The sequence below is a fragment of the Carlito syrichta genome, unplaced genomic scaffold, assembly GCF_000164805.1.
Source record: "Carlito syrichta isolate Samal-C Ts95f unplaced genomic scaffold, Tarsius_syrichta-2.0.1 Scaffold309876, whole genome shotgun sequence".
NCBI classification, from domain to species: Eukaryota; Metazoa; Chordata; class Mammalia; order Primates; family Tarsiidae; genus Carlito; species Carlito syrichta.
In genome coordinates, this window is record NW_007253972.1 from 235,925 (window position 1) to 260,486 (window position 24,562).

At 36.6% G+C, this 24,562-nt stretch overlaps 1 protein-coding gene across 1 annotated transcript; it reads left to right on the plus strand.

The window, feature by feature from the left end:
* The first annotated feature begins 820 nt into the window (after positions 1–820).
* KIAA1586 (KIAA1586 ortholog) lies at positions 821–6,564 on the plus strand. Its single transcript, XM_008068118.2, has 2 exons — positions 821–895; positions 4,021–6,564. The coding sequence occupies exon 2, from the start codon at positions 4,036–4,038 to the stop codon at positions 6,190–6,192; it is 2,157 nt and encodes a 718-aa protein (XP_008066309.1). The 5' UTR covers positions 821–895; positions 4,021–4,035; the 3' UTR covers positions 6,193–6,564.
* The last annotated feature ends 17,998 nt before the right edge of the window (positions 6,565–24,562 follow it).

Sequence of the window (24,562 nt, forward strand, 5' to 3'; positions counted from 1 at the left end):
CTGGTCTGTGATGAGGGTAGTATGTATGTAAGGACAAGATAGCGTAGATTCAGAGTTTGGTATTTGACTGTATAGTGATGTGGAGGATAAGCAGAGTTATCAAAGAATGCCACTGTTTTGAGGCTATGTATCTATGAGATTGATAAACATCCCAGTTAAAAAATATTGTACCATGAAATCTGTGTTATTATTATTATTATTATTATTATTATTACTACTGTTATTTTGAGGTAGGGATGGGGGTTGGTGTCTCACTGTGTAGCCCAGGCTGGACTTAAACTCCTGGGCTCAAGTCATCCTTCTGCTTCAGGCTTCTGAGTAGCTGTGACTCCAGTGGCACTGTTGCACCAGGATGAAATCTCTGTCTTAATTTTTTTTAGTTGGAGTCTCACTCTGTCACCCAGGCTGGAGTGCTGTGATACTGTCATGGCCACCACAGCCTTGACCCGTTGGGCTCAGGCAATCTTTCCATCTCAGCTTTCCAAGTAGCTGGAATAACAGGCATGCACCACCACACCTGGCTGATCTCTGTACTGTTTGTCCTTTGTAAAGGAATCCACATGACTTTATTCCTCTATGTAGATTTAGGCTCTTTTTTGGTTTTTGTCATTATTATGTATTCATGTACTCTGAATCTTTTCCTGTGCCTCTTTTGTTTTTAACTCTGGCCACTTGCAAGGTTCCCTCAGAGGAATCCTTGCCAATTCCAGCAACATCAACAATAACAACAGCAGAAACGCACTGATTGATTATAAGTGCAAGTTTAATTTGAAGGATTGTTCATGACTTGTAAATTTGCTCACTTTCTTTTTAGGCAGGACCATCAAGACCAGTTCTTGAAAACATTGATTTGATCTGTGGCGATGATGAAAAACCTAGCACCTATCATAGTGATGTAAGCACATCATATTTGTGTTTTTTCAGTTTGGTTATTAAATGCAGTAGTGTGTTGGAGGTGGCTTGAACCCAGTTCACGAGAACTGATTGTCAAATTTCTAGAAATTTTGTGAGCTGATTGTAAACATAGCAATTTTTAAAATTTAAAGTATATAAATGTACAAGCACATGAATTATCATTACATTTAATACTCAAGCTCATTTCCTGATATCTGTGTGCTTGAGGTTATTTACATCTATTGTATCTATATGATAGAAATACTGCATAATAGTATCCTGTACATTTAATACTCAAGCTCATTTCCTGATATCTATGTGCTTGAGGTTATTTACATCTATTGTATCTATATGATAGAAATACTGCATAATAGTATCCTGCTATATGGTGATTTGGTGGTATCATATATCCCATGACAATCAATAAAATACAAATGAGAGCTTGGTTTATTATTTGTTGACTGTCTAAACTTAAGAAAGTGAAGAATAAAATGTTAATGTAGATTTAATTTCAAAGTTGATGTTTCCCTAAGTGCTGGTCTGTATACAATACAAAAAAAATTGAGGAAATTGCCTTGCAAAATTTGAAAATGCTTCATCAGTTCAGCAAAGATGTTAATGTCATCAATGAATAAGTGGAACTCTAAAAATATTTTCATTGTTTTACTTTCATATTATTCATTGATGTAAATGAAAGTATCACCTACCCCTTATGTTGGAACTATAGTCAGTCCTCCGTATCAGTGGGTTCTGCATCTATCGATTCAACCAACCAGGGATGGAAAATATTAAAAATAATAATAGTAAATGACAATACAACAAAAAAATTGAAAACACATATTATGAAAACTTATGGCATTTACATTATATTACATATTATAGATAATCTATAGATAACAGATTATACAGGAGAATGTGCATTGGTTACGAGATATGACAATTAAGTTCACAAACTCATCTTAGAAAAAGTGCTGCATATCTCATTGCTAAATATCACTATGGTCACCTTCGAAGTACTCCCTTTGGGAAACTATGCACCAATACTAGAGCCTAGTCCACCCATCAAAGCAATTTTGGAAATCTTTTTCTGGAATGGCCAACAGAGCTGTCATTGTATTACCCTTGATATCCTGAATGTTATCAAAATGTCTTCCTTTCAATATTTATCTTCGGGTAAAGAAGAAAGTCATTGGAGACCAGATCAGGTGAGTAGGGAGGGTGTTCCAATACAGTTATTTGTTTGCTGGCTAAAGACTCCCTCACAGTGCTGTGGGAGCTGGTGCATTGCCATGATGCAAGAGTTCCTTAGGGACCATTTTTGCACACACATTTCTCATGCCAAGATTTTCAGTTAAGATTTTTCTGGCCAGGCGCGGTGGTTCAACCTGTAATCCCAGCACTTTGGGAGGCCAAGGTGAGAGGATTGCCTGAGCCAGAGCGTTCGAGACCAGCCTGGGCAACTTGATGAGACCTTGTCTCTACAACAAATCACAAAAAAAAGTTAGCTGGGTACGGTGGCATGCGTCTGTAGTTCCAGCTACTTGGAAGCCCGAGGTGGAAGGATCACCTGAGCCCAGCGGGCCGAGGCTGCAGTGGCTGTGAGCGTGCCACTGCACTCCAACCTGGGCGACAGAGTGAGACTCCAACTCAGAAAAACAACAAAAAAAGATTTTCCTGTTTTTCTATTGATTTTTGTTGTTGTTGTTCTGCTATGCTTCTCACAATCAGCTGATGATCTTGACACACAATTCGAAGAAATTTTACAATGTTTTCATCAGTAATGCTCATTACTGGCCATCCTGCCCTCTCTTAATCAGTGACGCTTTCTGTTCCCTAAGAAAAACATTTAATCCATTTGTACACTGCCATTTTCTTCATGGCATGATCCCCATAAACTTGGACCAACATGTCTGATTACACTTCCACTCTTGCCAAGTTTAACAAGAAATTCAATGTTTGTTCTCTGCTCTTATTCAAGCGCCTACATTCTCATAACGGCACACAAAAACATGAAACAACAATAATGAATGCCACTCAGCAAGACACCACCACCCATCAATACGAACACAGCTATGAGACATCGATGTACCAAAGTTATGAAACCTTACTAAGTTGTTTGTACAGCACTGCGAACATAAGTGTATGGTGGCAAGTTCACGAACTTAATTGTCAGACCGTGTATGTGCAATACTACACTTTTTTTTTTTTTAAACAATGGAACAATGCCCTTTTTTTTTTGGAGTCAGAGTCTCACTCTCTTGCCTAGGCTGTGGTGCAGGGCATGCTCATGGCCACTCCAGCATCAACCTGCTGGGCTCAGGCGACCCTTCTACCTCAGCCTTACAAGATGCCGGAACTACAGGTGCATGCTACCACGCCCAGCTTATTTTTTGATATATTGTGGAGATGAGGTCTCACCAAGTTGCCCAGGCTGATCTTGAACCCCTGGGCTCAGGCAGTCCTCTCACCTTGACCTCCCAAAGTGCTGGGATTACAGGCTTGAGCCACTGTGCCCAGCCTTAAAGATATGAGGTACAATTTAGGATTAGGTATACAAGTGGTCATCTTATAGGTAGTTTTGGCATATCTTTGGTCCTTGCTTTGCTTGGTTTGAGATCAGGTACTCTTATTGATGTTTTGTCCTCCGCCCCCCCACCCCAGCAGTATCCTGCTACTGCCAATCCCTTTCTTATAATATTATGATAAATGTTCATGGTCTGCTTATGAGTAGAACATGTGGTAGTCTGTTCTGTGTTTCTGTGATAGATCACTGAGTATAATACACCATTTTATATCAATAACTTGAGCATCAGGATTTCAATATGGGGGAGCACACAGATACTAAGGAACAACTGTATGCTCATTAGCAAATCATATGACCTTGCTAAATTCGGTGATAATCATTTTTAGTGAGTTTTGTGACACTGTTGACTAGAATTTTTAAAACTGATATTTTCAGAAAATAGCAAGTCACATTAACATAGGTTTTAACTGTAAAATAAAGTAAATATTTTTGTTTAAAATTTATTCCTAAAATCATATAAATAAATCATTAAGATTACTTTTCACATTGACTCTTAAAGGGTTATCATGAATTTTACTTACATATGTAAAATTATTTTTCAGATTCTGTTCCCTAAAATGCCAAAACGACAGGGTGATTGTCTGCATTTTTTAAATGTGAAGAAGGTGAAAAGCACAGAAAGTAACGATACAAACAAAAATCATTGTGGATTGTCTAAAGCAAAGGAACCAAATTTTGAATATGTTGAATGGCCAATCATTGAAGAAAAGCCATCGTGTTCATCAAAGGAAGAAATAGATAATCTTCCAGATTGTTGGAATGAAAAACAAGCATTTATGTTTACAGAACAGTACAAATGGCTTGAAATAAAAGAAGGTAAACTAGGATGTAAGGATTGTTCAACAGTTCGGCATTTGGGATCAAAAGCAGAAAAGCATGTCCATGTGTCCAAGGAATGGATTGCATATTTAGTAACCCCTAATGGCAGTAATAAAACTACTAGGCAAGCTTCTTTGCGAAAAAAAATTAGGGAGCATGATGTTTCTAAAGCCCATGGTAAAATTCAGGATCTGTTAAAGGAATCAGTTAATGATTCAATTTCTAATTTAGTGCATAAGCAAAATAACAAAAATATTGATTCTACTGTAAAAGTTTTCAATACTGTTTACAGTTTAGTAAAACATAATAGACCTTTGTCTGATATTGAAGGGGCAACAGAATTACAAGAAAAAAATGGAGAGGTCAATTGTTTAAATACACGCTACAGTGCAACAAGAATAGCAGAACATATTGCAAAAGAAATGAAGATGAAGATATTTAAGAATATTATAGAAGAGAATGCCAAAATCTGTATCATAATTGATGAGGCATCTACAGTTTCAAAGAAAAGCACTCTAGTAATTTATCTCCAATGCACAATTCAGTCAGCTCCTGCACCCATTATGTTATTTGTTGCTTTAAAAGAATTGGTGTCAACCACAGCAGAGTATATTCTCAATACATTATTGGCTACTTTAAATGATTGTGGCTTTACAAAGGAATATTTGAAAGCAAATTTAATTGCATTTTGTTCTGATGGTGCTAATATAATGCTGGGAATAAAGTCTGGAGTAGCTACAAAGTTGTTGGAACATTTTCCTGAAATCATCATTTGGAACTGTTTAAATCATCGATTGCAATTGTCACTTGATGATTCAATATCTGAAATAAAACAAGTTAATCATTTTAAAATATTTCTTGATAAAATTTATTGTATTTATCATCAACCTAACAAAAATGAAACCAAGCTTTTAGGAACTGTAGCTAAAGAACTTGAAATTGAAATTACTAAAATTGGCCGTGTATTGGGACCAAGATGGGCAGCATGTAGTCTACAAGCTGCTACTGCTGTATGGCATGCATATCCTGTATTATATATGCATTTTTCTCGTTCTTATTCTGGTTTGGCAAAGAGATTAGCTAACATTAATTTCTTAAAAGACCTTGCTTTAATGATTGACATTCTTGAAGAATTTTCACTACTTTCAACTGCATTACAGTCAAGATCAACTAACATTCAGAAAGCACAAAAATTGATCAAACATACCATAAGAGCTTTGGAAAACTTAAAAATTGGTACTGGAAAGTATGAGTCTCAAATTGAAGATTTAATTAAGTCTGATAAGTTTAAAGATATTCCATTTAATAAAAATAATAAATTTAATGCTCTTCCTAGGAATATACTACTAGAAAATATAATTAAGCACATGAACTTACGCCTTTTATCTGACAGAAATCATGATGAAAGTATTTTTAATTATTTTGATTTGCTAGAACCTTCTACATGGCCTTATGAAGAAATAACTTCACCATGGATAACTGGTGAAAAAAAATTATTTCATTTATGTGAAATTTTAAAATATGAAATTGATTTGAATGATTTTCGAGAATTTGTAAATAATAGTATAAAATCAAATAATGTTTCAATTCCCACAACTATACAGAAAGCTAAAAAGATAATTAGCACTATTGCAATCAATAGTGCTGAAGCTGAAAGAGGTTTCAGTTTAATGAACATAATTTGTACAAGAGTGAGAAATAGTTTAACAGTGGATCACATATCAGATCTAATGACAATAAATCTATTGGGGAAAGAGTTAGCAGATTGGGATGCAACTCCATTTGTAAAATCTTGGTCAAATTGCAACCATAGGTTAGCTACAGATACAAGAGTTCGACAGAAATCGACAAAAACCTTCTATGAGAATCAATTGGTTATATGGAACTTACAATAGAGTATTGTATCTGTTGTTATCATCTGTAAATTAAGTATTACACATCCTTTATATACATAAAGGGGTTTTTTTGGTTTTTTTTGGAAAGGCAGTTAAACGCTTATCAGCATGTTGCTGTTTAAAAGGCATTCTCCAAGGAGATAAAGTTGATGGTTGGTTTTAGGAAATTAGTTTTTTAGAGTTTGGCTTATGCCTACTAGAGTGGGTCAATATATATTCCATGAAGTTCTGTACAGAACATCCAACCATTTACACTTTTGTAATGTTTTACTTTAAGGATGCAGAAAAATAACATGATTCAGATAAATGCTAACTCTGGAGGTTATATCAAATAAAAGAGAAATGGAATAAAAACTAAGCCTTTTGGGTCTTGTCTTATTTCCATATCTGTGCTATGTAGTATGGTAACCATTAGCAACATATGGCTAATCAGCTCAGTTGGACTAAGAAAGTAAAGTTTCAATTTATTTAACTTTACATGAATATAAAAACAAGCAGCGTAAAATATTTTTCTTTTTACCTCCACTGTTTTTTTTAGGAAACATTTTACTTTGTTACCTTGCATAGGATATGGTTGTTGGAGTGTGTCACATTACTGATGTGCTATTGTTAATATTACATATAAACACATCATTGATTGAGTCCATGTCAACAGATGGATTCAATGCAAATTATTTTTTCCATGAACTAATGTAGCATTGTGTTTATCTGAATATTTGACGCAGACAACAGGAATTACAGAGATACCTATGTAAGTGGTAACTGGTAATGAAATTGAAATACTTATTTTAATTATAATTAAGTTATTTTTCTGGTTTACACATGAATATGAACACATTTTAAAATTTAAAATGAAGGCATACTGAGAATTAAATGGAGATGCAGAAGCTGGTACAACTGGAGCAATAAAATCACTGAAAGAAGATGTGTTGCAGATTTCACAATGAATGACAATTGCAATTTGTTGTGGCAGAACAAAACAAGCTGTTAAAAAAAGATAATGTGGGAAATAGTGGCACTTCAGCAAATGCAAAATGAATTGGATAAGTTACCTTTCAAATGTCAAAAAGAGTCTGAAATTTAGTCACCTGAAATTGGAATTAAGTAAAATATTTTTAAAAAATTTTTAAAAGGAACTGAGGTTATAAGTTTGGCCATGTATAAAGCAGCTTGGATTCTTGAGTGAAAGATAACTCATTTTAGACAGGTAAATGGTAAAATAAATTAGTTACAGAAATTGTGAGAAAATTATGAGTAAAAGCCTAAAAAAGATGTTTTATAAGAAAGTGTAGGCCGGATGCGGTGGCTCAAGCCTGTAATCCCAGTACTTTGAGAGACTGAGGCAAGAGGATTGCCTGAATCCAGGGATTCCAGACCAGCCTGGGTGACTTGGTGAGATCTTGTCTCTACAATAAATCAAAAAATTAGCCGGGCATGTTGTCACATACCTGTAGTTCTGGCTACTTGGAAGGCTGAGGTGGAAGTGTTCCCTGAGTTCAGCAGGTCGAGGCTGCAGTGGCCGTGAGTATGCCTCTGCACTCCAACCTGGGCAACAGCGTGAGACTCCAACTCAAAAAAAAAAAAGTGCGAGGTCTTCAGTTAAGCACCATCAGTTTTTAGAATATAGGAGCTAACGATATCAAAGATTAATTGATTCTAAATCTAAATTAAAAGTACTTTTGTGTAGTTTTAGATGAGTTTTGTCATTGAGACACAGCCCAACTCATACTCCAATTACATTGTCTCATAGGACTTAAAAATTATGAAAAATAACTTTTAATTAAACGCCCCAAAAGTCGAACTTATGCAGCTGTTTTAAATTTTTTACATATGACAGCAGCTAAGTGAGAAAAAATTATTTTCTATCACAATGGCACTCCAGCCAGGCTTGTTCAAAAATCAGATTTCATTGGAATTTTATAACAAGTCTGACGTTTCTCTTAGTTCTTTGTTCCACTGAATGATGCAGTTTGAAAATATTTGTCCTCAGTTTTTTACAAGTCTATGACAAGTGTCATGGGTGCAATTAAGTATTCATTATATAAGTGTGAGTAGTATGAATCCACACTAATTTATAGGATTGTTGAAAGAATTACAAGACAATGAATTTAGTGATCTTATATTGTCTGTCAGTTGGTCAGATTGTAGAAGAGTTCAACAAGTTACTGTACTGTTAACTCCAACTGAATATTTTCTTCCAATACAGCAATGCTAGTCAATTATTTAATAATCAAAGACCAAAAAATGATAGTTGGATTTGTCTTCCCAATATCACATGGCATATGAATGATCTAAATTTGAAGCTCCAAGGATAGGAAAAAGCTTATTTGTGCCTTACTTAGACAAGTATAGTTATGGTCAAGTCAAAACTTATAAAAATCAAAATAATTTTATCTGTTTTTCTAGAATAAGTCAATATTCATGAGATTCTAATTGTATGTGACTGTGTTATGTAAGCGCACTGCAAAAAATTTTAGAAATGTTTTATTGATAAATTTAGAAGGTTTTTGTTTGTTTTTTGAGTTAGAGTCACTCCGTCGCCCAGGCTGGAGTGCAGTGGAACACGGCCACCCCAGTGTCAACCTACTGGGCTTAGGCGATCCTTCTGCCTCAGGCTTCCAAGCAGCTGGAACTATAGGCACACGCTACCCTGCCTGGTTAGTTTATTTTACTTATAGAGATGAGGTCTCACCAAGTTGCTCAGACTGTTCTCAAACCTGTGGGCTCAGTCCCCTCACCTCGGCTTCCCAAAGTGCTGGAATTACAGGCTTGAACCACCATGCCCGGCCTAGAGTTGTTTTTAATACACTCAATCACAATTCATTGTTAACAATACTGAGTTGACACAAATTTATTGAATTTACTTAACTTTAACAAATGGTTTCAAACTTACATGCTTTTTGTCTGAAGTCAAATCAATTATTTTTAAAAACATGGATGGGACTTTTTTCCAATGTGATTATGAAAAATAAAGGAAAGTGATAACTACGTTTAGAACAATTTGGATTTGTGAGTCTCCTTTTTTACCTGTAAACTTTATGAAATGGTTGAGCACGGTGGCTCAGCCTGTAATCCCAGCACTTTGGGAGGCCGAGGCAAGAGGATTGCCTGAGCCCGGGGGTTTGAGACCAGCCTGGGACACTTGGTGAGACCTCATCTCTACAATAAATCACACACACACAAAAGTAGCCGGACGTTGTGGTGTGTGTCTGTAGTCCAGTTACTTAGAAGACTGGGGTGGAAGGATCACCTAAGCCCAGCAGGTCAAGGCTGTGGTGGTCGTGAGTGTGCCATTGCACTCCAGCCTGGGCGACGAGTGAGTTCCAACTCACAAAAACAAAAAAAAAAATTCACAAAACGTATACACAAATCAAGTATTTATGATGACAGAAAGCATTTAAAGGAATTGAGCTGTGCTTTAAATGTAAAATACACACTAGATTTTAAAGACTTAACATGTAAATGATCACATTAATAACTATTGATTGTATGTTGAAATATTTTGGGACATGTTGAGCTAAATAAAATATAGAAATTAATTTTATCTCCTTATTTTTACTTTAGAATTATGTATGTGGCTTGCATTATAATTACATTAGCACTACCTTGATGGTCACTCTCAAATCCAATTTTCACCAATCTAGACTTTATTCTTGACATTGAAATCCGTAGTCGACTGCCTTTTCATCATTTTCACCTTGTTCCATAGGCATCTCAAACTGAATAGGTCCAAAGCTGAATTTATCAATCTCTCACCATATCTGTTTTGGAGAATGACCATCCATTTGTTGCTCAAATTAGAAACTTAGAAGACATTTAAAACCTTTTCGTCAGCTAGCTTGACCTGTCTCTTCCATTTCTCCTACTTAAGTTATCTTAATCCAAGTGCTTGTTTTTCTTGCTAAACTTCCTTAATCAGGAAGACTTTCAGACTCAACAAGAAATCCAACTTAAATCACTTAAACAGATTTATAATCTTGTATAAGAAGAAATCTGGAGATTCCTACAGGCTTTGCTTGAGTAGCTCAATAGCATCATTGCTGTGTTTTCCTCACAACTGCAGGATGGCTGGCAGTTTTAGACATGCTCCATTTAAGGCAACCTGGCAGGGGGTGAAGCAAGCCCAGTATATTCATCAGGAAATAAAAATCTTTGGCAGAAGCTTTTCCAAGTAGACACATTTTACTGGCCAGAGCTGTGTTAGCCATCCTCACTGCAAGAAAGGGTTGGGATGTAAGCTCTTATCTTCCCTACCTTCTGTAGTAGAAGTAGGCAAGGGAGAAAGGCTTGGGAATGGATGGCAAGTTAGCTAGTCTGTGAAGTCTAACGTTTTTCTCTTCTAAGGAAAATCACTGGCTCCCTACTTTGTTCTAGATAGTTAAGTTTAAAGTTATAATAAGGAATTTGTGTCCTCCACCTAGTACTGAGCTTAGGGTAGCTGCCACTGGCCTAGTTATGATAGGGCAATTTAAAGATGATCTAATAATGGCCATCATTAATAAAACAAATAACAACAGATGCTGGCAAGGATGTGGAGAAAAAGGAACTCTTCTACACTGCTGGTGGGAATGCAGACTAGTACAACCTCTCTGGAAGACAATGTGGCGATTTCTGAAAAAAACTAGAAATTGACCTTCCATATGACCAAGCAATTTTTCTATTGGGAATATACCCGGAGGAACTCAAATTATTCTATGAAAAAGATACCTGCACACGTATGTTTGTTGCAGCTCTATTCACAATAGCAAAAACATGGAACCAACTGTGTTGCTCATTGAAACTGGACTGGATTAAAAAAATATGGTACGTATACACAATGAAATATTATGCAGCCATAAAGAAGGACAAATATATGGACTTTGCAGCAACTTGGATAGATTTGGAGTCGATCATACTCAGTGATTTATCACAGCAACAAAGAATTGAGTTCCATATGTTCTCACTCATAAGGTGACCTTGAACAATTATAATGCTATAAGAAAGCGATTGGCAGTAGAGGAAAACTGTCAGGGGAGGGGGAGTGGGACTGGCAGTTGAGGGAAATTGCTAGGGGAGGGAGGGGCATACCTCATCAACAAGGGTACCTGCCTGATCAATGTTTATATACCTAACCCTGAATTGTATCCCACATCTTTATAATAAATATATAAATAAAAAATAAAGATCTAATAGAATCTCTTTGTTTCATATGTAGTAAAACTGAAGTTTCAAGAGGTTAAGTGAATTGCCATCGTCACAGTTTGTCATGAACAAAACAGATAAACATTACTATTTAATGTTTCAGGATCTGAAAATGTGATTTTAAATCATGTTTCAACCTTTTGTATCTAGGTGATCTTGAGTTGATTGACATATCTGAAAGTCTACTTATTTATCTTTCAATAAGGATAATAATAGTTAGATTATTAATGGTTTCAGGTTTTGTGAGACCTGTTGATTATTGAATTGGACACACATCATTTAAGAAAAAAACTCACAAAAGTATGAATACACTATTAGATACAATTTGAAGTATTTAGACCAAGAAAATAAATCATCATAAAGCTTAGGAATATTTAGTAGTTAACAATATCACAAAATGTAGAAGGGAAAAAGTCAATATTTTAAAAATAATTACAGCTCTAAATAATTTTTTTCTAGTTTTATTTTAGTTGTATGCACGTCTCTTCATATGATAATTTTGTAGTATCCTTTTCTATAGAGGAATAGAAGGATAATTTAGAGTATCCTCTATCATAGTTGGTGGAAATTTACTTTTTATTTTTGACAGTTTACAGAGGTTTCTTTCAAATCCCAACCTTTGTTAATATACAATGTAAATTTTAGGATTGTTACCAAATTTAGGGAAACTTCTACTAAGTTTCTTTCATATCTGAGCTTCAAAATTTTAGAGCATTTCAGTGTTCTGTGGAGTGACTGCTCTTGAATATTATTTGAGTTGACTATATTCAGAGTATTTCTAGAAGACTTCCAAACTGAGATGGCCAGCAATAATTTAACTATACATGGAAGAAATTGCAAAGCACATAAATACATGTACCTCCCAGTTAGCCCTTAAAGTATCTCAGAAATGCTTACTGCTGCTCCATGGTTATAAGCAGGAAGCAAAAGTACAAATGAGGTGCAGTTGGAATGGAAAGAGATGATAGTGTTAACTGATGGTGGGTGAAATATTTTTGCAAATTCAACAATAATATATAAAAACGTGAAGACATATTGCTATGGTCCCCTTTTCTGGAAGGTACCCATGCAAGTAAGCTTTATTAGCATCACAGTAATTCTGCCTCTGACCTTGCTCATTTGGTGTTTTGAAATTTTGAATGCGATAAGGCAGACTTGGGAAATTGCCAGACACTTAATAAGCAATTAACAAATGTTATCGGAAGAGTGATAGACTTGTGGTTAATTTTTAAAGATGGTTATTGATTATATGTGTGTGGAGGGGAGGGACATGCTTTACTTTGTTTTTAAATTTTCTCAAAAAATGTTTAAAAATCGTGGGAGATAAATATAAATATCAAAAATGTTTAAAACATTTTCTCAAAAAATGTTTAAAAATCACATGAGATAAATATAAATGTAAAAATTTTTAAACTGTTTTCTCTGCTGGTATCCTGAATAGATTATGTTAATTTCTTACATCAGGAATAATAACCATTGTATTTTTAAGCAAAAACCTGTAGTAGATGAGGTGGAGACCGAAGGCCCAAATTTTACCTGTACAATAACCATTTGTATACCTAACCTGAATTGTACTCTGCATCTTTAAAATAAAAATTTTAAAAAACACTATAAAACAATGCCATAAATTTGCCCCATTTAAAAAATTTTGCTTTTGAAGGACCTTCAGTTCTAAATCTAGCTTTGGATTTTGTTGGAGAATCTGCAGTCTTCTTTTCAGTAATCACAGAGACGTTCCCTGTAAGACAACTTTAACATCTCTGAGTTCCCCTAAGGAGCGACAGGCTTGCTGAAGAAGCTGCATGTAGGTTCTACCCTACATACCAGCAGTGCATCAAACCAGAGAATTTCTGCTAGTCAAATATGCATGCAGTATGGTTTCTTTGCAGTTACACATTTCCCCATCCCAAAATACAATTGGTATATGAAAAACTTTTAATTTATATTGCTATCTCAAACCAAAATCTAGGGAAAAAAAGACAGAATAAAGAGTAAAAGTCAGGTCCGGCTCGGTGGCTCAGCCTGTAATCTCCGTACTTTGGGAGGCCGAGGCGAGAGGATTGCCTGAGCCCACGGGTTTGAGACCAGCCCAGGCAACTTGGCGAGACCTCATCTCTACAATAAATCAAAATTTAGCCAGGCATGGTAGCTGGTTCCGGCTACTTGGAAGGCTGAGGTGGAAGGATTGCTGGCGCCCCCAGGTCGACGCAGGGGTGACTGTGAGTGTGCCACTGTACTCCAGCCTGGGCAACGGAGTGAGACTTAACTCAAAAAAAAAAAAGTGTAAAAGTCAAAAAAGAAAAATAAACATTGAAAAAATTTTTTATGTCAGGTGCTCCCCAAAACCTTAACTAATGAATGAGTTTCTGTGTGTGTGGTCTGCGGTTGTTTTCCTATAGGAAGGTGATCATTTTATTATAATATTTTACCCTGTGGTGGATACGTGGTCAGTATTTCATGTGTTTTCTTTTTTAAATTTTTATTTATTTATTTAGAGATGGTGGTCTCGCTGTGCCACCCGTGGCATGATCATAGGTCACTGCAACCTTGAACTCCTGGGCTCAATTGATCCTCCTACCTCAGCCTCCTTAGTAGTTTGGGACTACAAGCATGTGCCAGCATGCCCAGCTAATTTTTAATTTTTGTAGAGATAAGGGTCTCACTATGTTGCCTAAGCTATTCTTAACCTCCTGGTCTCAAGAGATCCTCCCATCTTGGCCACCCAAAGAGTTGGGATCATAGGTGTGTGGGCTGCTGTTCCTAACCTTTGATCTGTTTTATTGCATTTTATTTCTGAATGTTTTTCATGCACTCATCAATTTTGCAGCTCTTTTCTCACATTTTTTCTTATAATACCTTTGTTGATGGTTTGCCATAGCCTTTCTTAAACATTTATTTTTTTAGTCTTTTTAAAATGATTACCATAAACATGTCGGGGTACATTTCAGGATTAGGTATACAAATGGTCATTGTACAGGTAAAGTTTGGGCCTCACTTTGGTCCCTGCTTCACCTGGTTTGAGATCAGGTACCCTTATTGATAAAGTGTTGTGTCCAACCCCCGACCCTATCCCGCAGTGTCCTGCTACTACCATTCCCTTTCTTATAGTATGATAATTGAACACTCATTTTTTTTAACCTTGATATATTTAGAACCTATCTTCTTTTATTTGTGTTTTAATATCTGAGAATAATAAAAAAATAAGCAAATTTACCAGCATTTTATGAGTTTAATATAACTATATGTATGATCACTTTATTATGGTAAGTTAATCAGGAGTGATGAGATACTACTAGAATTAATAGTCTTCCTTATGTAACAAATTAGGATTTGGCCTTCAGTGTTGATAAGAATGTTCAATTATACCTTGAACACTTATTTTTTAATGACAAGGTTTTTCTTGGATCAGCAGTTGGTAGGCGAGTTCATGGATGGTGGGAGGCCCCAGGGTTTTCTTCTAGACTTCATGCCTTCCAAGCCCTGTCTTGGCTGTCACAGAAACCACAGGTCCTGACAGGTATGGATTTTCTGGGAAATTTTCTTGTGTAGCCCTGCTCCCTCTGGTTCTCTGATCCAAAGTGAACCTAGGAAAGTTTCTGTCATCAGCCCTGCACTCCCAGGACCTTCAGCAGTTGCCGATCAAGGACAGAATCACTGCACTTCCAGGTGAGCCCTTTACCCCAGGAGTATGTTTTTGCTGGACCTTTCTGAGATGTGCTGCTCAGAGGCCTCTAGATAATCTCTGTGCCTTTTCTCTGTGCGTCCCAACCTCGTGATTCTGCTGAAATTCAGCTTGCCGCAGCCCTGTGCTCATTCAGTTGTTAGATTTGTGAGTTAACAATTTTCCATTTCTTGGTGAGGTCCTTCTTTTCAGAAAGTGTACTTTTGTGATGCTTTCTGAGATTTGCCACTCACGAGGCACTTTGATGGTCGCTGTATTTTCTTCTTAATTTTAATTGTTTTTCCTTTTGACTCTGCAGATTTTTTTTTTGTTTGAGTTGGAGTCTCACTCTGTCACCCAGACTGGAGTGCAGTGGCTGCTCCCGGCCACCGCAGCCTCGCCTGCTGGGCTCCGGCGATCCTTCTGCCTCAGCCTTCCAAGTAGCTGGAACTACAGGCAGGCGTGCGCTACCACGCCCGGCTAATTTTTTGATTTATTGTAGAGATGAGGTCTCGCAGCCCAGGCGGGTCTCAAACTCTGATTTTATAACGTACTTGCTGGGAAAAGGGGCAATATTTGTTAAAATCTACTTCGTTTCTAATTTTTCCTTGTTGCTTTATTTGTTATTTCCAAGGAGGAGATATTTCAAAGATAGTAAGGCTATTTACTTATGTGTTCATACCAGAGAGGTGCATCCAGTGTTGCTAATCAGAAGCCTAATGCAACTCCGATTCTCATTCTTTTATCCAGGAGTTGTCTTCCCATACTCCTCCAGGCTCTTTTAATCCTCTTTTTATCTGACATACTAGAATTTGATGAAAATGACTGTTGTGTATCTTTTTCATTATTGTGCTGGGTACATGATGGACCCTTCCAACATGAATACTTGTATTCTTCAATTCTGGGAAAATTTGTCTTATTACTTTTCATGTGATTTCTACATAATTTTCTTCTCAGTTTCTATCTTATCTCTTTCTGGAATTTCAGTTATTCTGAGAATCCAATTATGAAACAAATCTCTGTGTGTTCTATCTTTTCTCTACAATTTAAAAACAATCTGTACTTATTTCTTTTTTCTGTTTCTGGTTGACTTCCTTGACTTTATAACCTCCAGCCTTTTTAAATTTCAGCTTTCAAATTCTAATTTCCAAGAGCTGTTTCTTGTTTTGATTGCTCCTTTTTCATTAAATACTATGCTTATTTCTGGATGCCCTTTATCCTCTGAAAATACTAGTTTTTCACTCAAGATTTCTTATCTTAAATTTACTTTCTTTTCCAGAACCTTTCTATTTTATCCTGGGATATACTTTCATATTTAATCTTTTACTTGGGGAGCTTCACTTGGAATCAATGGTAGAAAAACAGTTGTTTTGTTGGAATAGCCTACGTATCTGTCTGGTACTGAATCTCTTGGTTGTGTTTTGTTGGAATAGCCTACATATCTGTCTGGTACTGAATCTCTTGGTTGATACTAAATGTTCTCCACAAGTTTTCTTGGCTGACAGAATTTGCATACAGGACAGAAAAAAGGTGGCTGGGAGTAACAGTTTTAAAAACAGACAAAATAAATTTTATTTTCAGCTCTTACTCATGACTCACAACTACACATGATGTCCTGGACCACGGGTGAATCCTTTGAATTTAATACAGAGAATGTCTAGTGCATAGATATGTGGACATGTGTAGGAAGGATACACAGTTCCTGTATGCAGTCTTTTAACCAGTTTGTGATAATGTGGCACCTTACCTCCATCATTCATTGTACATGGTATTGTAGTTCTGAGTCCTTTCTGGGTTTTCAGGGGCAGACTAGTTTGCTTCCTCTGCCCCTTGATGTAAGTTATTACTTCTTCATCTACTTATGCTACCAGAGCTTTCTAAACTGTCTAATGGAGATATATCAGATAATACAGACCTTATAAAGTTGTTGTAGGTATTAAATTAGTTTATATAATATACATAGCACAGCACCTGGCATGAAGGAAATCATTCTACAAGTGATAGTTACAACCTCTCAATGTCCCAGACAGTCCTACTCATACTCATTTCCTGGATGATGATGACAAAAAAAATCTCTATTGCTCCTTTTGTGGACTTATTTATTTCTGTACATTCATTTTAGCAAAACAAAAACAAAAGACTGGGGGACAAATAAGTTCATGCTTTAATTCTGCCATTACAGTGTCTTATCACTAGAGATTTGTGATAAATTATAACAACTGATAACTCAGTATTCTTTTTCAAGAATATTTTGAGTGTTTTCGTGCATTTATTAGTTCAGATGAGTTTTATAGTCCATTTGACTGAACTTCCCCAGTCTCTTTCATTCCCAAAATATTCTTGAGATTTTGAGTGGAATTACATTTAAGTAATTTTCAAGTTTGGGGAAAAGTTATATATTTTATAAAACTTATTTGTCCAATCCAGAAACAAGGTCAGTTTAACTTACAAGTTTTTGTTTTTCTCTCTAAATATTTGCAATTTTTACATAGGTCCTACACAGTTACTCATTTAATTCCCATGTCTTCTATATTTTTATATTTTATATGCTGCTACTATAAATGAGACTTTTTTTATAATTGGTGTTTTATAGGAAAAATATTGATATTCATATGTTTCCTTTTAAGTACCCACATTACTTTTTAAAAATTCAAATGGTTTTTCTGTGCAGGGAAAAAAGTTTCTTCTCCAAATAATGATCATTTTACCTCCTCTTTCTAATATTTATGGCTAACATTCTTTTCTTTCTTTCTTTCTTTCTTTTTTTTTTGAGTCAGTCTTACTCTGTTGCCCAGGCTGGAGTGTAGTGGCACAGTCATGGCCACCGCAGCCTTGACCTGCTGGACTCAGGCAATCCTTCTGCCTCAGCCTTCCAAGTAGCTGGGATTACAGGCATGCGCCACCATGCCCAGCTAATTTTTTGATTTATTTTAGAGATGAGGTCTTTCCAAGTTATCCAGGCTGGTCTTGAATCCGTGGGTTCAGGCAATCCTTTCATCTCATCCTCCCAAAGTGCTGGGATTATAGGGGTGAGCTACCACGCCCAGCCAACATTCTTTTCTTTATCCATAGCATTGCTTTTGCTAATTTAAGCTAGAATGTACCACAAAGTACACACACACAGTCACACACACACATAGAACTCTCATACATACATTCATGAAAGGAAAACAATTATTTAAGATTCTAATATCTAGGAATGTCATGGTAGACCCTATCAAACTCTACTTAAGAGAGAAAAAAAGGGGGGAAGGGAGCTATTTTGTATTTGAAAGTGACAGAACTCAAAGGTAAAAAGAGGAGGAAAGGCAAAAAAAAAAAAAAAAAAGCGGGGGGCTGTAGATACTTGGTGTTGTGTATCACACATTCCTGGTACCACTTTCAAGGTCATTTATGTTCTGCATAATTCCATTTTATGATCATACTAGCATTGTATGAAGATTATACCATGATTTTAAAAATAATCTATTTGGCATTATTTTATTCTCTGTTTGAATTAAGCTGAACATGTGAACAGCAATTGCAATACCATGATAAGTTCAAAAGTTACTGAATAGTGCTATTTGCTTCTATACCAAATAGTCTTGACTGTATTGCTTCTTTGGTTATTTTATCTATGTTTTTAATAATAATTATCTCCCTCTCACTTTTCAGTCATTGTCTTTTCCTGCAGCTTTGAGAATACTTACTTCTAGCAAGCCTTTCCAAAGTGATCTAATCACATTCTGACTCTTTTGACGGGATAGTTTCAGAGGTTAATGTTTGATATTTGTTCTGACTCCAAAGTCTTTCTAAGTTGCCTTATTCCATAGTTTTCTTGAAAACTAGGCAACCTACAGTTTGCTCTGCCTCCCAAATCCCAATTGGATCCTTCTAATTGACTTTCATCACAATCTCCAATGATCTCGAGTACACACTTGGGGTTGAACTTCTCCACTATCTGTTGCAAATGAAGTCAGCTCCTTTGTGAAGGCATTAGAGCTATCTGTTTTACAGCTTGCTCCTCCCATCAGGTAAACTCTCTGAGCTGAAATTCTGGAGTTGGGAGTGGGAACAATGGCAGGCCACTCTAAATGAGCTTTAGTAGCTGAGTCTTTGGGAGAGAAATGAGAGCAGCAGCCTGAGGACTTCTTGTCTTGCCTCTCCTGGTATGACATGGAACCATCTCCCTACCAGGTTGAGAAGAGTGCTAAGAGCCTCAGTAGTCTCAGTGTATGAAGTAAAAGGCAGAGCCTCTGTTCACTAATGGAAGAGGAAAGCCCCTACCTCTAAACTGCACTAGGCCAGCACTTATCATCAGCAATAGGTAGCTGAAGACAGGATGAGAAATGATGATGTCCTCTTTCCAGGAGGAGAACACTCTGAATGGAAGTTGGGGAAGACGAGTAGATGGAGAAGAAGCCCTATGTTCTTGATGACAGCAGTCTGGAATGAAGTCTCTGTCTTGCTGACCTAGGAAGGGGGTGGGAGCGAGTGGTCTTGGTTAATATTAATATACCACAGACTTCTTTCTTACATAATTTTCAGATTTTCTTTGATGGGTCTTCATTTGCTGTTTGCCGTTAGGACTATTTCCATAGGCTTTAAATGGTTTTTAAAAATAATTTTCACCAGTTTCACTTGGGAGCAGGACAGCATAGCTCCTCACACTGTCAAGCCAGAAGAAGTTCTCAGTATTATTTTCAATGACTGCATACGAATCTAAAGTTATCTCAAAAGGAAACGTTTTGTTAGAAAAAAACTAATCAGAACACAAATATATAGCATTTATAGCTAAATGAACTACCTCTAAGACAAGTATTATAGGTCTTATGGTGGAAAAAGGTGACCTTCAATAAAAGTTGTCACTTAATTATCTCTGATATTCTGAGCCACTAACATCTGCAACATGATTACTAAGTATTGTGCATTGAAGGCTACTGATGTTATTCTGAGTATCTGCACTGTATATAAACATCAAATCATGTAATGAAAGGTTTAAAAAAGAAAATCAATGAATTCAAGCTTACAATAAATTTTAAAAGTAAAAGACAAGACTTTCTTACAAAAAAAAAAATGCCAGTTGAAAACAGGAAAAAACAGTAGTGTTGGACAATTACCATTTGTAACCATCACGGTAAAAGCTGATATAGTCGAAAATCATGAGAAAATAATACATCTAAGGGAAAAGTTTCATGAGGAATGTGATGTTTGCAAGGCCTGAAACAGTATTCCCACAGATTTCTTATTAGTTGTAAGGGGGAAAACAGTGACCACACAGTGGAGATACCTTGACCAGATGACTAAAATTAATATTCTCAGTGAGGGACAGATAGCTATCATGTGCCTCTAGATGTAATAATCTAAAACACCTGAGTGTTACTTTTAGTCTTTTTTTCTGGTCTCACATGCATTTAATCATGAGGAAACAACTAACAAACCCAAACTGGCTTCGGTTCTTCAAAAACATCAATATTATAAAGACAATGACTTCAAAATGATTCCAGATTAAAGAGTAAAAAGACATAAGAATGAAATGCATTATGTGATCCTAGACTGGACATGGGATTTGGACAACTGACAAATGAGATAAAGACTGTAGGTTAAAAGTACTTTTATCAATACTAAATTTCAATTTTTTTAACTTTTAATTTTTTAATTTTAAACATGTTGGGTACAATTCAGGGTTAGGTATACAAATGTTTATTATGCAGGTACCTTTGTTGATGAGGTGTACAAATTTCCAGATTTTGATAACAGTACTATGGTTATGTCAAAGAAAATCTTGTTTCCTGAGGAACTCACTGAAATATTAAGGGATAAAGAGGTATGGTACATACAGCCTACACCCCATGATTCAGAAATGTGTACTTTATAGCACTGTATGTAAAGATAGAGAGGATATGATAAAGCAAATGTTATTCTTGCCATTTTCTACAAGTGTGAAATCATACTGAGATAATCTTGCTTGTAGGAAGAAACAAATATTCGTTATACCTGTGTTAAATTGCTCCTCAGTTGCTCTTCAGTAAATCAGTTTAGACAACTATTCTAACATGAAGATTATTTTTTTTTTAAAAAAGAGGTTAGATATAACCTCCTAACAAGATTGTTACAATTACACTTAACTGCTGTGCTACAGACTGATTCCTTTAATGAATACAGTTTTTGTTTTGAGTCAGAATCTCACTCTTCATTCTGTCACCCGGGTTGGAGTATATGGTGTGATCATGGCTTACTACAACCTCGACTTCCTGGGCTCAGGTGATACTTCTGCCTCAGCCTTCCGAGTAGCTAGCACTACAAATGCACACTGCCACCCCCAGGTAATTTTTTTTTTTTTTAACGTAGAGATGAGTTCTTGCTACGTTGCCTAGGCTAGTCTCAAACTGCGGGCCTCAAGTAATCCTTTAGCCTCGACCTCCCAAAGTACTGGAATTACAGGCATAAGCCCCTATGCCTGGGCAAGTTCTAACACTTTTGGTTATCCATAGTGTCTTCAAACCCCTTGTGATCCACCACAAATTGAACCATCAATAGTTTTTGTTCAGTGACCTGACATGGAGGAATCGTGCTAATATGATCCAACTGTGGTCCTCCAAATATTTCCAAAAAGAGAATAGAAGTTTTGCAAATGACTCATAATGTGTAGTAGTGACACAAAAAACTACTATCATCAGTTTGCTTATGAGGCAAATGCATTTTATTTGACAGGGAAAATGTTCATATTCTAAGGCAGCAGTCAGCAACCTTTTTGGCATCAGGGACCAATTTTGTGGAAGACAAACTTTCTACAGACTTGGTGGGGAATGTGCAATCAAACCTCACTGCTAATATTAATCTGTATTTGCAGCCACTTCCCAGTGCTAGCATCACTGCCTCAGCTTTACCTCAGATCACCAGGTATTTGATTCTCATAAGGAGTATGTAACCTAGATCCCTTGCATTTGCAGTTCAAAATAGAGTTCGCGTTCCTATGAGAATCTAATGCTACTGCTGATCTGACAGAAGGTGGAACTCAGGAGGTAATAGGAGTGATGGGGAGCGTCTGTAAATACAGATGATGCTAGGCTTGTTTACCTGCCACTTGCCTCCTGTTGTGCTGTCTGGTTCCTAACAAGCTACAGACCAGTACCAGTCCATGGCCCGGGGAGTTCTAAAGGAATTATGATAGCCTGTTCTAATGAGATAGGCAGTTTGTACTTATGAGTCAACCATAGGAATGAGCCACACTCTTGTGTCCTGTTCTTCAAAAGGCAGCTTTTCCTTATAGGGTAGTCCTTTCTACTTTTTTCAAAACCAAATGCTCTTTGTTTTGCTTCCACGACTCCCAGACAATGACTATGCCACCAGATTCCTAAGAACCATTTTCTTCCCTGAAGAATATTGTTTTATAATAAATACCTACAAATCTATTTCTTACTTTATCAGAACTTATTTCTGAGAGTATTCCAGTGCCACATCTAAAACCAGAGCATTTAATCCAAACCAAATATGGTCCTTATTAGCAGAATTGCATTGGAAGTATTGTGCTTGGCTAAAACTAATAACATTTGGTGTTGTGTATACCTTGACTCTTCTGCTCATGTTGAATGCTCCTTAAATAAATTAGAGGCTCATGCTAGTCAAGTTGGAAATATCAATCTTGATACTTTATCTTTTGTAAGATTTATGAGTATCAAATATTGGTTCTTAACTGGGGTTTGAAACTTACTGATGCATTTAATTTGCCCTTTGGTAGCATACAATTTGTCAAGATCGAGGTATCTAAAGTCTTAAATGCAGTAGAGCAGCTAATGTTCAGACATGGTTCTATAAACAGTCATTCAATAAAACAGCAAGAAAGTCAATGGAGAACTGATTAAAAATTTTAGTTTTGAAGACAAAACTAAAGCCTAGGCTTTGTTACGTAATGAATTGAAGGGAGAATATCAACATAAAGTCGCTGATGTAGATCTAGGAATCTACTATTATGTTTAGGACAAATTAGAGGGATTATTAAACCCAGTGATGGGTACTCTTCAAGATTTTAACTCATGAGGCAAAGTAATGGATGTACAGCCCAAGTAAAACATAAAAAAAATCCTCAATCACACAAAGAACATTTCTCCATAGTTAAAAGTCTCCATTTTGAACTTTGAACCAATTAGCAAATAACTCTGCTTCTTTGAAGTCTCACCAGTTTCTCACTTCACAAGACTGGCCTTAAAAATCACCCAAATCCAAACCCTTCTTAACTTCCTAAACTTGAGAGATTCTTAAATTTCTCCTGTGTGTGTGTGTTTTCTTTTTCTCCTTTGCTACAAGAGGCTATATAAACCTGACTTTGCAGGACTTTTCTTCTGCTGGGCTCTTCAAATTTTCTTTCTTTCTTTTTTTTTTTTGAGTTGGAGTCTCACTCCGTCGCTGAGACTGGAGTGCAGTGGCCGCTCCCAGCCACCGCCGTCTCTACCTGCTGGGTTCCAACGATCCTTCCGCCTCAGCCATCCAAGTAGCTGGAACTACAGGTGCATGCTACCACACCCGACTAATTTTTTGATTTATTGTAGAGATGAGGTCTTACCAAGTTGCCCAAGCGAGTCTCGAACCCGCTGGCTCAGGCAATCCACTCGTGGGATTAGAGGCTGAGTCACTGAGCCCGGCCCAAATTTTCTTATAAACATATAGTCTAGCTACTCAGGGGAAAAAAAACCAAAAAACACTATTACTATTTAGGTAGGTTTCCTTTTTAACATTATCTTCTTAACATTTCCTTTGGGCATGTTTTGCTTGGTTCTAATTTGACATGGTTCTAATCTTCCTATGTATCTCCTGAGTTTTTGAAAAATACACTTTTGGAAATGTTAGGTAAACTTATTCAAGAGGCAAAAAATTCTATACTGTTATCTTGATAGAGTACATACCAAAATTTAAACATTACATTCCCCTATTAGACATTCAGATGTTTTCCAGCTTTTGCTATTATAAACAAACCTGCGATACATCCTCAGAATAAATCTCTGCAACTACAATTACTTAGTTGAATGATATGAACATTTTTTGGTTTTAGCCACATACTGCATATTTGTTTTCCAATAATTTTACCCATTAACTCCTACCTGCATCCACTAAACTCTCACCAGCATATCAGGAGAATCTTTTTTTTTTTTTTTTTTTTTTTTTGAGTTCGAGCCTCACCTTGTCGCCCAGGCTGGAGTGCAGTGGCACACTTACGGCCACACCAGCGTCGATCTGCTGGGCTCCAGTGATCCTTCTGCCTCAGCTTTCCGAGTAGCCGGAACTACAGGTGCGCGCTACCATGCCTGGCTAACTTTTTGACGTACTGTCGAGATGAAGTCTCGCCAAGTTGCTGGGCTGGTCTCGAACCCGTGGGCTCAGGCAATCCTCTCACCTCGGCCTCACAAAGTGCTGGAATTACAGGCTTGAGTCACCGCGCCGGGCAGGACAATCTTTTAAATACAAGTTTTGCCTACACATTTAAAAGTTTTATAAATATTTAATTTACATACAACTTTTGGAAAAATTCCCTGTGCAGATCTTTTGTTCTCA